Source organism: Cajanus cajan, chromosome 11, assembly GCF_000230855.2.
Source record: "Cajanus cajan strain Asha chromosome 11, NIPB_CcT2T_4, whole genome shotgun sequence".
Taxonomy (NCBI): domain Eukaryota; kingdom Viridiplantae; phylum Streptophyta; class Magnoliopsida; order Fabales; family Fabaceae; genus Cajanus; species Cajanus cajan.
This window is the reverse complement of record NC_138527.1, coordinates 46,946,256-46,961,041: the sequence shown is the minus strand read 5'-3', so window position 1 is coordinate 46,961,041 and position 14,786 is coordinate 46,946,256. Positions and strand designations below refer to the sequence as shown.

The following is a 14,786-nucleotide window of genomic DNA, read 5'->3' as shown; positions in this document are numbered from 1 at the left end:
GTGATCTTCTCAGCTTTCATCACCACCAAATTGCCTTTAACTACCTTCAAGATTCCACCTTCAACGTGGATCTTGCAATTCAGATCATCTAGTTGCCCAATGGACAATAGATTCTTTTTCAAGCCCTTCACATGTCGTACCCCTTGAATTGTACGAATAGTACCATCATACATTTTTAATTTGATAATACCAACTCCAGCAATTTCCAAAGCATGATCATTTCCCATAAATACGGATCCTCCTGAAATTGGTTCATAAGTGCAAAACCAATCTCTATTTGGAGTCATGTGCCAGGTTGCACCTGAATCCAATATCCAACATTCATGGAGTTGTTTTTCGCCTCTAGAACTTATTGCTTCACTGTACAATATTTCTCCATCTTCTTGGGTACTAGCAACACAACCTTGAGAGGTTGACGCTTCAGAATTCTTCCCTCCTCCACTCTTCTTGTGCCAACAATCTTTCTTCATGTGCCCTCTCATGCCACAATTATAGCATTTGAGGTTCTTCCTTCCTCGAGATTTTGATCTACCATGATTTTGACTCCCACTGGAGCCATGTTCCATTGATCTTCCTCTCATCATCGTCAAAGCTTCTGCTTGCTTTGAACTTTCTAGTCTGTCTTCCTTATTCTTTCGCCTGGACTCTTCTTCAAGAATAGCTCCGGCAACATCCTCAAAGGATAGACGACCAACAACATTATTGTTTGTTATGTTGATGATGAGTTGATCATATGAATCTGGTAAACTCTGAAGTAGAAGCTCCGCACGTTCATTTTCCACTATGTTGAAATCAGCTGTTGAAAGCTGAGCAAATAGCGTATTCAGATTGTTGATGTGGTCCGTCACTGCTGTGGACTCACTCATTCGAAGAGTGTAGAGTTTCCTCTTTAAGAATATTCTGGTGTGAAGTGACTTGACCTCGTATAATTTTACGAGCGTGTCCCAAATCTCCTTTGCAGTTGTCTTCTCTGCTATGCTTGATAAAACTGAATCAGCCATTGCTAAGTGCAAATTGGCAACAGCATTGTCATCCATTTCTCTCCACTTTTCATCAGTAATATCTGATGGCCTGCCTTCAATTGCTTTAAGACAGTTGTCTTTTCTCAAAATTGCTCTTATCTTCAATTTCCACAGGGAAAAATTGTTCCCATTGAACTTCTCTATCTCAAACTTTGCTGCCATAATTTCTTCTATTAAACCGACTTAAGTAACTTTCACTAGAATAGTACCGCTTACTGGAACAATGATAAAATCCAGTAACAAGAATAATTCTTTTCTGATGTGACTGATCAGACAATACTGCAGCCACAGAGCATACTAAGAATTTTCTCCGGCACTATACCAATGTACACCACAGCGGAATAATAAACAACCTAGTGGCTCTGATACCACTGTTAGGTCCAGAGTAGGCTTAATAGTTACTCACAGCTAAAACAAGAGATGAGTAAAAAGAGACAAGGGAGAAAATAACCACAGTAAAAATATTATTTACTGAAAGGGAGAAAATTACAACACTTCTCTCTCTATAACTTACTCCTTTTTAATTAGGAGACTACTACTACCGAGAACAGATCTCAAGGTGTATAAGAGAGGAAAAGAGAAGAGAAGAAGATTTGGGATGAAAATTATGGTTTTCAGCTTCCCTATTTATAGGAAAGTCCCAATGGCATTTTTGTAATTTCTCCTAAACTTTTAATATTATTTTATTATTATGTGGGACCCGCTTTTGATTTAAAAATCAAAAATCACCGAAAGTGTTTTCGGTGCTGGCCGCCCGCCACAGCTGCCCACAGCTGTCTAACAGTTTTCAGCACTTATTTAAAAAAATATATTGTATACGGATAATATTCTTTTGTGGGACAGATTTTATTATTAAATAGATTGAAGTTAAAAATAGAAAACTTATTGAGGGCAAATGTCTCCACAGTTTACTATTTCGATTCGTCCTTTATAATGGATATACTTTTATTTTTATTTTTATTTTTACCAAATTTGTCTCCTTAAATAAATATAAAGATATAATGTAGCTCGTCTCCAATAGTAATTAGAAATACGTTGCGTGAGATGAATATATACTTGAGAATAATATTACCACGCATGTTGTCCCCTATTTTTCTTTTCATTTTTTCCGAACACGACCATACTAATATATAGGCGATCTCTTACTCTTATTTTCTACAAATGGTTAACTAATTTCACCTGTTAATATTGTTTCAACTTTGTTAAATAAGAAAAAGAATCTGTTGAAAGTAACTTGAGTTTCAAAACAAAGACTATGACAAACGATTATGAAAAACAAAAAGAGTTTGTCTATCATGTCGCAGGCAATTGGAACGTTACCGTTACAATGATGAGTTAAGTTTTTTTTTTCCCCTCTATTTCTTTTATTATTAAAATATAAATATAACTTATCATAAAATATATATCATCTTTGTCAATTTTATTTTATTAATTTTTTAAAAAATTTAGAGAATGGATGAAGTATTAAAGAAGTTTAGCACGTGATTATTATATACAACCCGTGAGGTTGTGCGTTCAAAAAGCAACATGGAAGGTGAATTTATTTATTTCAATTTTCATCGTCTCTTTGCTATTATTGGCCATTAATTGTACTATGATTTAAATATATATTTTATCTAAAATATATATATATATATATATATATATATATATATATATATATATATATATATATATAGTTACGATCCTCATTCGATGTATAGTACTATACACATTTAAAATTTTGAGTAATTTAATTTCTTAGACCAAATTAATACTACTATTTGTTAGCATTTCTTTTTAGTGTGTTATTACTTACATATTACACGTGTAAAAAGTAAAAAAGTGCTCAACAAAAAAAGGGTAAAAAAGTAGAGACCATGATTATAAGCGTCAAATTGTAATAAAGTATGGGAAGGGAAGGGACACATGTTCGTCGTCATATATTTTGGGCTCACTCGCCGGAATCAATCTTCCTCGTCTGATTGTCTTCTACATATACTCCTGTCCTACCCATTACCCCATAAACATTGTAGCTTCCTGCATCTTGAAACTTCCACAGTAGCCATTCCTCGGCGCGACATGCCTCCCTTCCCCTTTCCATGAATTCATCATACGGTCCATTGACCATCATCTACCAAACGTTGACGTTACGCTTCTTACTTCTTATCTATTGCCTTCTACAACATGTTGCTCTGCTCCTTTTTCACACATTGCTAGCTAGCTGCAACTTTTAAGCCATTTTGTTTTAATTCATTAAATATAGCAAACAAAGGATAAGCATCCAATAATAATATATGTCAATACTAATAATAAATCTGGTGTCTATATTTCCTCTTAATGACTACATATATATTCAAAATAACTATGAAATTTTAATTTTAAGTGGAGTATATATTAGTTAGTCAAAACCTTTAACATTTTTAATGTAATAAATATTTTGCTTTTTACTTTCTTTTCTCTATTAACAAGAATAAATAGTAATGGTCTAATCTTACTTTGATCATAATACAAACTAAGTGGGTCATCCAGTCCCCACTAAAAACCAACCAACCATATACAATATACAAAGATACCCCCAAAGGTTCGCAAAGAAAGAAGAAAGGAATTGGATGCTTTATGTGTCGGCTAGTTATCCTCCAAAACCACCCATAATAACATATAAAAAAAACGTTGTCAGTTGTCACCATTCACATCCAGAGCTCTTATTTCCATCAATGGGGAACTGTGTGTTCAAAGGGAACACCACAAGTGAGGGCGTTTCGGACGAAAAGGTGGTGACCTCAAACGGAGGTATCATGGAGCTCTACACCCCCATAACCGCAGAGCGCATAACCAACGAGTTTTCCGGCCACGGAATATTCCGAAGCCGCCGCGACCTGTTATCGGAGCCGCTGCACCACGACGAGGAGCTTCACGCGGGGGAACTCTACTACCTCCTTCCTCTGGACCCTTCTCGCAGGTTGACATGTAGCAAGAGAATGATGAGGCACGTGTCCAACGCTGGTGGTAGTGCAACCTTAACGCCTTATAGGATGTCTACCTACGAAAGCAACAATAACAATAATAATAGGGTGTGGTCGGAAGCAGGGGATGAAGTGTTTCCGAGGAAGGGGGTGTGGAAAGTAAAGTTAGTGATAAGCCCGGAGCAGCTGTCGGAGATTTTGTCGCAGGAGTCGCGGACCGAGGCGTTCGTCGAGAGCTTGAGGACGGTGGCGAAGTGCGGCAGTGGGCTGCCGTTGGTGCCCAATTCCGATCACTCGAGTGTGTCCATCACTGACAATCAAGGTTTACATGGTTAAATTAATTAATATTTTGCTCTTTTGTTATTTAATTCATAACCCAGATAATCTTAATCTTTCACAAATTTATAGCGTTAAGTTTTAGTTTTTTTTTTAAAGATAGTTTCTACGGTATTCAAATAATTTAAATAAAATAGTGCATGTATTCATCTATTAGTGCAATATATTTAATATCTTATAATTGTTCACTTTAATTATAATTATTTTTAAATTACAATAAAAATATTTTTAATAATAATATAAGAATATTTACAGATAGTACATATTTATTAAATTCTTAGGATAAATTCAAGAATTTTTGTATTATTATTTTTTTGGGTCAATAATTAATAAAATTAAACACATTAAAGAAAAAGGAAGAAAGGAGAAGATAAGAGAAATTTTGTCAAATAATAATAATAATAACTTTTAAATATACCATAATTAGGGGTGGATCCACATGTTAGACTATGGGACAATTGTGCCCACACGTTTTTTCTTTTTACTTAACTATGTTAGATAAAAAAAAAATACCCCCTTAAAAAAATAAGTATTGTTCCCATAATATATTTTCTTTGAATAAGGTAAAAATGAGAAGAAATAATATTAATTTTATCATTTTTACTCTATTAATTTTCTCATTCTTTTACTAAACACACACATTAAGACTAGATGATGTAATTACACACATTCCTTTAAATTATGTATGTTGTAAAAATTTATGATATTTTTGTGTGTGAAAATATTAAAGATTATCCCCTAAAGAAATCGTATATATATGCATGCAAATAGATAATTTCATGTTGTATTTTACAAAAAATGTTCTCGTACATATAATTGCATGGGTTCGTGGGAGATCGTCTTTTTAATCACGATTTATTATATTTTTATATTTATATATATATATATATATATATATATATAGGTAAAGAGAAAGCGGAAAAAAATTATTTACTTTAAAATAAGTCTACTTAAACTTATTATTAGGTAATAAATTATATTTTATATAAAATAATTCAATCGTTAAATTAAAAATTCTTAATATATAAATCAAGTTTGTAATGTTTTAAAAAAATTTAAAAATTATTTGATATTTTGTTTCATTAATTCAAAACAATATATATAATTTTAAAATATTTAAAAAATTTACAAACTTGATCTATGCATTAAAAACTTTTAATTTAATGGTTGAATGGTTGAAATTTGATGTAGAACATAAGTTATTGAGTGAAATAAGTCTGAATAGATTACTTTTAAAATAAGTGGATCATTTTTCATATATATATATATATATAATATCTTTTCAAAAAGAATTATTACAATATATATATATATATATATATATATATAATATCTTTTTAGAAAGAATTATTAAAAAATAATCATTAAAAAGAGTATGAATAAGAACAAAATTTCTCTTTATTATCATAATGAAATAATACTATAATCTTATTGTTGAAATAGTACCAATTTATTTAATTTTTTATTAGTATCAAAGGTAAAGAAAATAATATATAAAAAAAATATAATGAATAAGGTGTCCATAGTATTTGCTAGAACAAGAGATCAGAGAGCTGGTGGATACATATCTAAAAATAATTAGGAGGAAAATAAGCATGACAATCTAACCCGTTCCCATGGGTATTCGCCCGAACCCGCCTCGATTTGGATGGGAAAAACTTGTATTTATCGGGTTCGAGTTCGGATTTTCCCTGATTGATAAAATCGGGGGCGGGGCGGGGATGTTAATACCCATCCCGCCCCCGCCCCCATACCCGCCCCCGTCCCTGCCCCGCTTAATAATATAATTAAAAAATTATTTTTATATATATATAAACCAAAATTATAAATATTTATATGTAAAAATTTATATTATTTTATTTTTTTTATTTTTTTTTAAATTATTCATATTTATTTTTTTAAAAAGAAAAAAAAGAAAAAAAATAGGAGTGAGAGTGGGGGCGGGGCGGGGAAACCTGAACCCTGTCGAAGACAGAGATGGGGGCTCAAATTTTATCTCCGGTGGGTATAGGGGCGTGGACGGGACGGTTTAAATTTGCAGTAGCGAGACAAGAATGTAAAACCCGCCCCGCCCTGCCCCATTGCCATGCCTAGAGGAAAATAGTATTTTTGTCTCAAGATGTTTCGGAAAAAAAAAAGGACTTAAAAAGAACTACACAAAGGAACGTACAGCTAACAATGCTACCTTTGCAGATAATAAGTCTTAACTCCATCAAAATGAGTTAAGTGAGATGGATGAATTAGTCTCGCAGATTACACGTATACAACTTGCTTTTTTCGGGCATAACAATTAAACCTATATTCTTGGGATCTATTTAACCCGATCAAATTTTAATGGAGAAAATCCGTTTTAATCGATATTTGGATATGGGTTTTTTCTGCCTTGAGAAATGGAGTTTGGGAGCAGATTTGGGTATGTGAATCCCCATCCCGACTTCATACCTGTCCTATTGCATTTTTACAGCACAGGAATATATATATATATATATATATATATATATATATATATATAATTAAAGTTAAGTTTTAATTTTTATAAATATTAAATAATTTAAATTATAATAATAATTGAATAACAAACTTAAAATTATACGTTTAATTAAAAATTTAATTTAATTTTTAAAATTTATTTATAAATTTTTTCTTACTTTTTATTTTTATGTATTATTTATATTATCATATAACTTTAAATTTTAAATTTAGTTTATTTAAAATGTATAAGTAAATTGAAATTAAAAAGTTATGATTTCTGTAGATTTACCAAAATCCAACAAAATCTAATAGGGATAAAGATATATTTTAAAAATACAAAAACCTACCTCCTTAAAACCTTGGGAGGCAGGATTAAGGAGAAAAAAATACCTTCAATCTATCGTATTGTCATCCTTACTTCTCTTACTATTTTGAATCTATAATAAGTCGGTAAAATTAAAATGTAAAATTTGTTTAAAATCGTAATTGTCTAAATAATTACATAAGTAATTATCCATAACTAACCATTCATCCCACTTTAATTTAATTATTGCCAAAATAAGAGTTAACTTTTTTTTTCTTCTTATTGTTAATCCTTTTCCTTGAGTTTGATCTTCATTTTCTATGTCTGAAGTAACAATCGATGATAATAGTTTTTTTCCCTACACGAGAAAGTTATACTTCTTATTATAAAAAAAGGATTTTTCTTAAATTTGATTCTCGTATGTGTTAAAATGATATTTGACTGACAAAAATCAATCATGACTCATTTTTTCATTGTGATTATGCTACAGTAGTTTGGAACCAAATTGAAAATTTGTCAAAGTTACATGATGCAACAAATAACATGAAGAGTTTCAAGAATATTATTTTGCAGGCTCTTGCAATTCTAATTACAAGAGAAAAAGAAAATTTGATTTACGAGTTTTGGTGTATATAGAAGGGAAGAAATGATAAAGTGTGGAATAATGTGAACTTTAAAACAACTTTCCTTTTTAACCTGGTCATGCAAATGATTTGTAATTGGAAGTTTGCACAAGATAGAAGAAAATAAATGAGTTTCTTATTACAACCTTGAATCACGTTATTTCATTTTGGGAGAGACATTTTGTTGGAATACTAAATTACAATATCAATGTTGTTTTTACCAATTTTAAACACTACGATTACGATAACTTACATCTATGATCACAATGAAAATTTCTTTTTAACTTTAACTAGTTGGTATCAAGGCAATGTTACACCTTTGGAGGTAGGAGCAATGACTTTTTTCAATGGATTGACATGAATTACATTTATGAATATCATTCAAGTTGTTGAATTTGATTGTCGGCAAATTATCAAAGTTATAACATTTAAAAAAATTATGAACAATGAAGTTGACTCCATCTTGAAAAAAGTGTGAAGAGATTTTGATTAGAAATTTGAATTGCACTGTAAATTTATTTACAAATAAATTAATCGAGTCTATTATTATAAATAAACGTATATGATATATTTGTATTGGGAAAAATCTAAGTCCCGCCAATCCTAGATCATTAAAAATGGTCACCCACCATTTATTCACGTACCAAGCCCAATAGTGCTGGACGTGAGGGGGTGTATTGGGAAAAACCTAAGTCCCACATCGACTAGAGATTAGGCAATTGAATAGTATATAAGTGGAAAACAACCCTCACCTTACAAGCCGGTTTTGTAGGGTTGAGTTAGGCTTAATCCACTATTCTAACTTGGTATTAGAGCCATTTAGATCCACTTTAAAAATGGGTCACCCACCATTAATGCATGCCTCATAGGCATGAGGGGGTGTATTGAGAAAAACCCAAGTCCCGCCAATCCTAGATAATTAAAAGGGTCACTCACCATTTATCCACGTACCAAGCCCAATAGTGCTGGACGTGAGGGGGTGTATTGGGAAAAACCCAAGTCCCGCCAATCCTAGATCATTAAAAGGGTCACCCACCATTTATCCACGTACCAAGCCCAATAGTGCTGGACGTGAGGGGGTGTATTCGAAAAAACCCAAGTCCCGCCAATCCTAGATCATTAAAAGAGTCACCCACCATTTATCCACGTACCAAGCCCAATAGTGCTGGACGTGAGGGGGTGTATTGGGAAAAACCCAAGTCTCACATCGACTAGAGATTAGACAATTGAATAGTATATAAGTGGAAAACAACCCTCCCTCACCTTATAAGCCGGTTTTGTAGAGTTGAGTTAGGCTTAATCCACTATTCTAACTTGGTATTAGAGCCATTTAGATCCACTTTAAAAATGGGTCACCCACCATTTATCCACGTACCAAGCCCAATAGTGCTGGACGTGAGGGGGTGTATTGGGAAAAACCCAAGTCCCGCCAATCCTAGATCATTAAAAGGGTCACCCACCATTTATCCACGTACCAAGCCCAATAGTGCTGGACGTGAGGGGGTGTATTCGGAAAAACCCAAGTCCCGCCAATCCTAGATCATTAAAAGAGTCACCCACCATTTATCCACGTACCAAGCCCAATAGTGCTGGACGTGAGGGGGTGTATTGGGAAAAACCCAAGTCTCACATCGACTAGAGATTAGGCAATTGAATAGTATATAAGTGGAAAACAACCCTCACCTTATAAGCCGGTTTTGTAGGGTTGAGTTAGGCTTAATCCACTATTCTAACTTGGTATTAGAGCCATTTAGATCCACTTTAAAAATGGGTCACCCACCATTGATGCATGCCTCATAGGCATGAGGGAGTGTATTGAGAAAAACCCAAGTCCTGCCAATCCTAGATAATTAAAAGGGTCACCCACCATTTATCCACGTACCAAGCCCAATAGTGCTGGACGTGAGGGGGTGTATTGGGAAAAACCCAAGTCTCACATCGACTAGAGATTAGGCAATTGAATAGTATATAAGTGGAAAACAACCCTCACCTTATAAGCCGGTTTTGTAGGGTTGAGTTAGGCTTAATCCACTATTCTAACTTGGTATTAGAGCCATTTAGATCCACTTTAAAAATGGGTCACCCACCATTGATGCATGCCTCATAGGCATGAGGGAGTGTATTGAGAAAAACCCAAGTCCTGCCAATCCTAGATAATTAAAAGGGTCACCCACCATTTATCCACGTACCAAGCCCAATAGTGCTGGACGTGAGGGGGTGTATTGGGAAAAACCCAAGTCCCGCCAATCCTAGATCATTAAAAGGGTCACCCACCATTTATCCACGTACCAAGCCCAATAGTGCTGGACGTGAGGGGGTGTATTGGGAAAAACCCAAGTCCCGCCAATCCTAGATCATTAAAAGGGTCACCCACCATTTATCCACGTACCAAGCCCAATAGTGCTAGACGTGAGGGGGTGTATTGGAAAAAACTCAAGTCTCACATCGACTAGAGATTAGGCAATTGAATAGTATATAAGTGGAAAACAACCCTCCCTCACCTTACAAACCGGTTTTGTAGGGTTGAGTTAGACTTAATCCACTATTCTAAGAATTTGTTACGAAAAAAAATCTTATAAAATAGAGGCCAAAAAATAGCTAAATTTTTAGTATCCCATTAACTATTAGTCCACATAACATACTTTAAATTTTTTTATTTATATTAATTTTAATAAATAAATTCGGAAAACAAAATATACACGTATAACACAATTACAAGATTCTCACGAGATAGTATACTAATCATAAAAGTGCACTCACAATGTTTATTACTACTTTTAAAAATACTGTTTATTATTTAAAAAGGCTTTATAAAAGATTTTACATGATGTGATATTTTATTAATAGGATAAGAAATTGATTTGCAAAGAATGAACAAAAAAAAAAAAAAAAAAAAAAAAAAAATATATATATATATATATATATATATATATATATATATAAAACCATTATTCAAAAGTCATATCAAAATATTATTTTAAAATTGTAAAAATAGAAATATTTTAAAATTTTAAATTATTTTTGTTGAGTTTTTCCAATCCAAACCAGCATATTATTAAACTGGGTTTTATTTGGTTTGTATTTGATAAAAGAAATTCATATAAAGTAGTTCCAATAGGTTAGATAAAATCTGAGTTGAACCAAGTGAACAACACCCTTAAACTATTGAAACGTCTAATTTAACAAGGATTAAAATGTTTTTTTTTTCTTATAATTTTACTTATATTACATTTTAATCTTTATAATTAAAATATATTTTTAATTTATATATTTATCTTTTTAATTTTTTAGTCTCTTTAATTTAAAATAGATTTTTTAATCCTTATATTTATGGTTTTTTTTTTTTAGTTTCTATCATTATTTTTTTTTACAATATTATCTATTTTATTTTAATGTGATAAAGATTTTTATTTTTGTGAAAGTAAAAAATATGTCTCAACAATGAACGACATCATAGATAAAGATATTTAAGATACACAAAATGTCAAAGATATAATTTAAAATATTTTTAGTAAAATATATTCAACATCGAATATATAAAAAAATTGAATTAACATCTTTATTGCATTGATAAAAAAAAGTTACTGTTAAAAAAATAAAAAATAAAAAAATACAAATATATGAAATAAAAAAATTATATTATACTGTAAAAAGTAAAAAAGAATAAAAAAATAAGGAATAAAAAAATAGAATTTTAAATTATAATATGATTATCTAAAGAAGAATGTAAGGGCAACTATATTTAAACCTTTATCAAATGTAATTAAAATAAAAGAATGGAGAGATCTGATGTAGTTTCGTGGAGTAAAAATAATCCTTACCTACTTGATACGTGGTACGGATATTTGCATCTTCCTTCTTCAGCTCGCAATCGACACCGATCATGATTCATGACCATGCCCCGTCTATATGTAACCGAGAAACATGAGCATTCTAAAAGATAAAAGAAATTGCCATGGCATTCTTGTGCTTAAACCTCACTCTTCCCATCTTCTTCTTCTTCTTCTTCTTATTTTTCCACTTGGCACTCCCCACGCCGGAGGATCCGATAAAGTGCTCCTCAGAGGACACAAACACAAGCTGCACCGTCACAAACTCGTACGGCATGTTCCCCGATCGAAGCATTTGCGAAGCGGAACGAGTGTTTTACCCGAGAAACGAGGAAGAGGTGGTGAAAGTGGTAGCGTCAGCGAGTGAAAGAAAAAAGAAGGTGAAAGTGGCGACACGTTTCTGCCACAGCATCCCCAAGTGGGTGTGCCCAGATGGCCAAAAGGGGTGGCTTATAAGCACCAAATATCTGAACAGGGTGTTGGAAATTGACGCCGAGGCAAAGAGCATAACGGTGCAGAGTGGCGTGACACTGAAGCAGGTCATAGAAGAGAGTGCGAAGGCGGGGTTGGCGTTGCCGTACACGCCGTATTGGTGGGGTTTAACCATGGGGGGCATTTTGGGAACAGGGGCTCATGGAAGCTCCTTGTGGGGGAAAGGAAGTTCGGTTCATGAACGTGTCGTGGAACTTAGAATTGTTACGCCTGCGGGTCCCCAAGACGGCTATGCTAAGCTTCAGATTCTAACTCAACAACATCCACATCTCCATGCAGCTAAACTCTCACTCGGCTTGCTTGGCCTCATTTCACAGGTATAACTTTTTAATTTTTTAAATTAATCTCAATTATCCTTTTAATTAAAACTAAATACTGTCTACTGTGTCTTATGCTGTCGCCACTTCAGCACCTTCCAAGGATACTTGATAACCTAAAATAAATAAAATTATAAAACCTAAAAATGTATTTAAAAAATATATATATACTTGATAACCTAACCTTGCTATATTAATAAGTCTTTACGACATCCTAAATTGGGGGTGGTATGGCATTTTTGTTGGAAAAAAAGGATTATGCAGATAACCCCCGCCCCTTATGCTGATATGTCTATGATTTTAGCAGATTACTTTGAGACTAGAACCTCTGTTCAAGCGATCCATTACCTATTTGACCAAAAACGATTCAGATTTGGGGGATCAAGCTGCAGCATTTGGACAACAACATGAGTTTGCAGATATATTTTGGTACCCAAATCAACACAGGGCTGTATACCGTGTTGATGATCGTGTGCCCATCAATACATCAGGCAGTGGTGTCTATGATTTCATCCCTTTCCGTTCCACTCCCTCACTTGAATTAGCACTCATCAGAACCACAGGTCAGTTTTTTGCTTTATTGTCTTGAAAATGTTATCTAAATTAAAAATGTGCTCGATTAAGTAAATAAGAAGTATAAATGTGAGAAATTGAAGAGTGGATGTTTGATCGGATTTTCACCCAAAAAGTTATATGAAGTACGTTCTCAACAAAGGTACGTAATTATAAGGAACTTAAAAACCTTAACATGAGCTGGTATATACCAGAAAACACGTGAAAATGAATTATAATGGTCTCTACCCCTTTTTGTTTTTGGGTACTTACTGCAGAGGATGCTCAGGAGCCAATTGGTGATGTAGACGGGAAATGCTCCCTCGCAAAGATTGCAACTAGTACCCTTATGGCTACTGCTTATGGACTAACTAACAATGGTACTGAGTTTTTTATTTATTTATTTTATTTTATTTTTTATTTATATATTTCAGTCAAATGAGCACTTATTTTTGAAGCACTTTTACTTTTTTTCTTCTCCATTACTCAAAGAAGTAGAACCATTTGTTTATATTTGGTTTCTGTAGGTGTAATCTTCACTGGATTCCCTGTAGTTGGATTTCATCACCACCTTCAGGCTTCTGGGTCATGCCTAGATGTTGATATGAATGCAAAGATCACATCATGTCCTTGGGACTTCAGAGTCAAAGGAGAGTTCTTTCACCAAACTGCATTTAGCATTGGTTTGTCTGTGGTAAAGAACTTCATTGAAGATGTGCAAAAACTAGTTGAATTGGAACCAAAGGGATTTTGTGGAATAGAGATCTATAACGGAATTCTAATGCGTTATGTGAAGGCTTCAAGTGCTTACTTGGGGAAGCAAGAGGATGCCATAGACTTTGATATCACATACTACCGTAGCAAAGACCCAATGACTCCTAGGCTAAATGAAGACATTATTGAAGAGATTGAGCAGTTAGGAATTTTCAAATATGGAGGCTTACCCCATTGGGGTAAGAACAGGAACGTAGCGTTTGAAGGTGTAATGAACAAGTACAAAAATGCAGGGAAGTTTTTAAAGGTCAAAGATGAGTATGATTCACAAGGGCTATTCTCTAGTGAGTGGACAGATCAAGTGCTTGGTCTAAAAGAAGGGGTAACAATATCAAAGGATGGGTGCGCATTAGAAGGTTTGTGTATATGCTCACAGGACAACCATTGTGCACCAAGCAAGGGCTACTTTTGTAGACCAGGCAAAGTCTATAAGGAAGCAAAGATTTGTACTCGTCTGAGATATTAACAAGTGTAACAAATGGATTATTAATAGAATAATGGAGTTAAGAATATAATTAACATGGAGAGAAAAAGAGGGAGAGAGACAAGAAAATGTAATTTTTTTTTTTGGAAAAGATAGAAAAAATTATAAAAATAGTCACAATAAAGATTGAACCTAGGTTCTCATACTTCTAATTACCTCAATCATTTTCCACTCAATCACTAGGTCAAGAAAATGTAATTAAAACAATTGATGTTTAATATGAGAATTAAAAATATAATAACTCAAGTATTTTTTTCTATAAAATAAAATTAAAATTATCGAAAATATCATATAATGAAATATGTATATTTATATTATTTTATGTTTATTAGTTGTTTTAACAAATAATTTAATCAAGGTTTAACTATGTTTTTAGTCTCAAATTTAAAATTGTTATTTTTTTATTTATTTAATTTTTAAAAATCTTGTTTTAGTCTCTTAGATTACTATTACTAATAATATATCTAAAAGTGATAGGTTGAGACAATTATGCAATATAAATTGGATTTATTGTGATATTTTTACTAACAGTGACATCAATAATTAGATTTTATATAATAATATTTGACAAATTTCTTAACAAAATTTGAGTTTAGACTAAAACAATTTTTTTAAAATTAGAAAGATTAAAAAGA

The 14,786-nt window shown here is 32.8% G+C and overlaps 1 protein-coding gene and 1 non-coding gene across 3 annotated transcripts; both read left to right on the top strand.

Annotated features, from left to right (window-relative positions):
• The first annotated feature begins 3,603 nt into the window (after positions 1–3,603).
• LOC109795789 (uncharacterized) lies at positions 3,604–4,456 on the top strand. The gene has a single exon (XR_003804058.2). It is a non-coding gene; the product is annotated as an uncharacterized LOC109795789 (transcript).
• A 7,046-nt stretch (positions 4,457–11,502) lies between these two features.
• LOC109797626 (putative L-gulonolactone oxidase 4) lies at positions 11,503–14,296 on the top strand. Of its 2 annotated transcripts, none has more exons than XM_020357726.3 (4): positions 11,503–12,341; positions 12,646–12,904; positions 13,172–13,273; positions 13,421–14,296. In XM_020357726.3, the coding sequence occupies exons 1-4, from the start codon at positions 11,658–11,660 to the stop codon at positions 14,131–14,133; spliced, it is 1,758 nt and encodes a 585-aa protein (XP_020213315.1). In that variant the 5' UTR covers positions 11,503–11,657; the 3' UTR covers positions 14,134–14,296. The 2 variants fall into 2 exon arrangements, with proteins under 2 accessions (XP_020213315.1, XP_020213316.1); XM_020357727.3 differs by having other exon boundaries at positions 11,508–12,341; positions 12,649–12,904.
• The last annotated feature ends 490 nt before the right edge of the window (positions 14,297–14,786 follow it).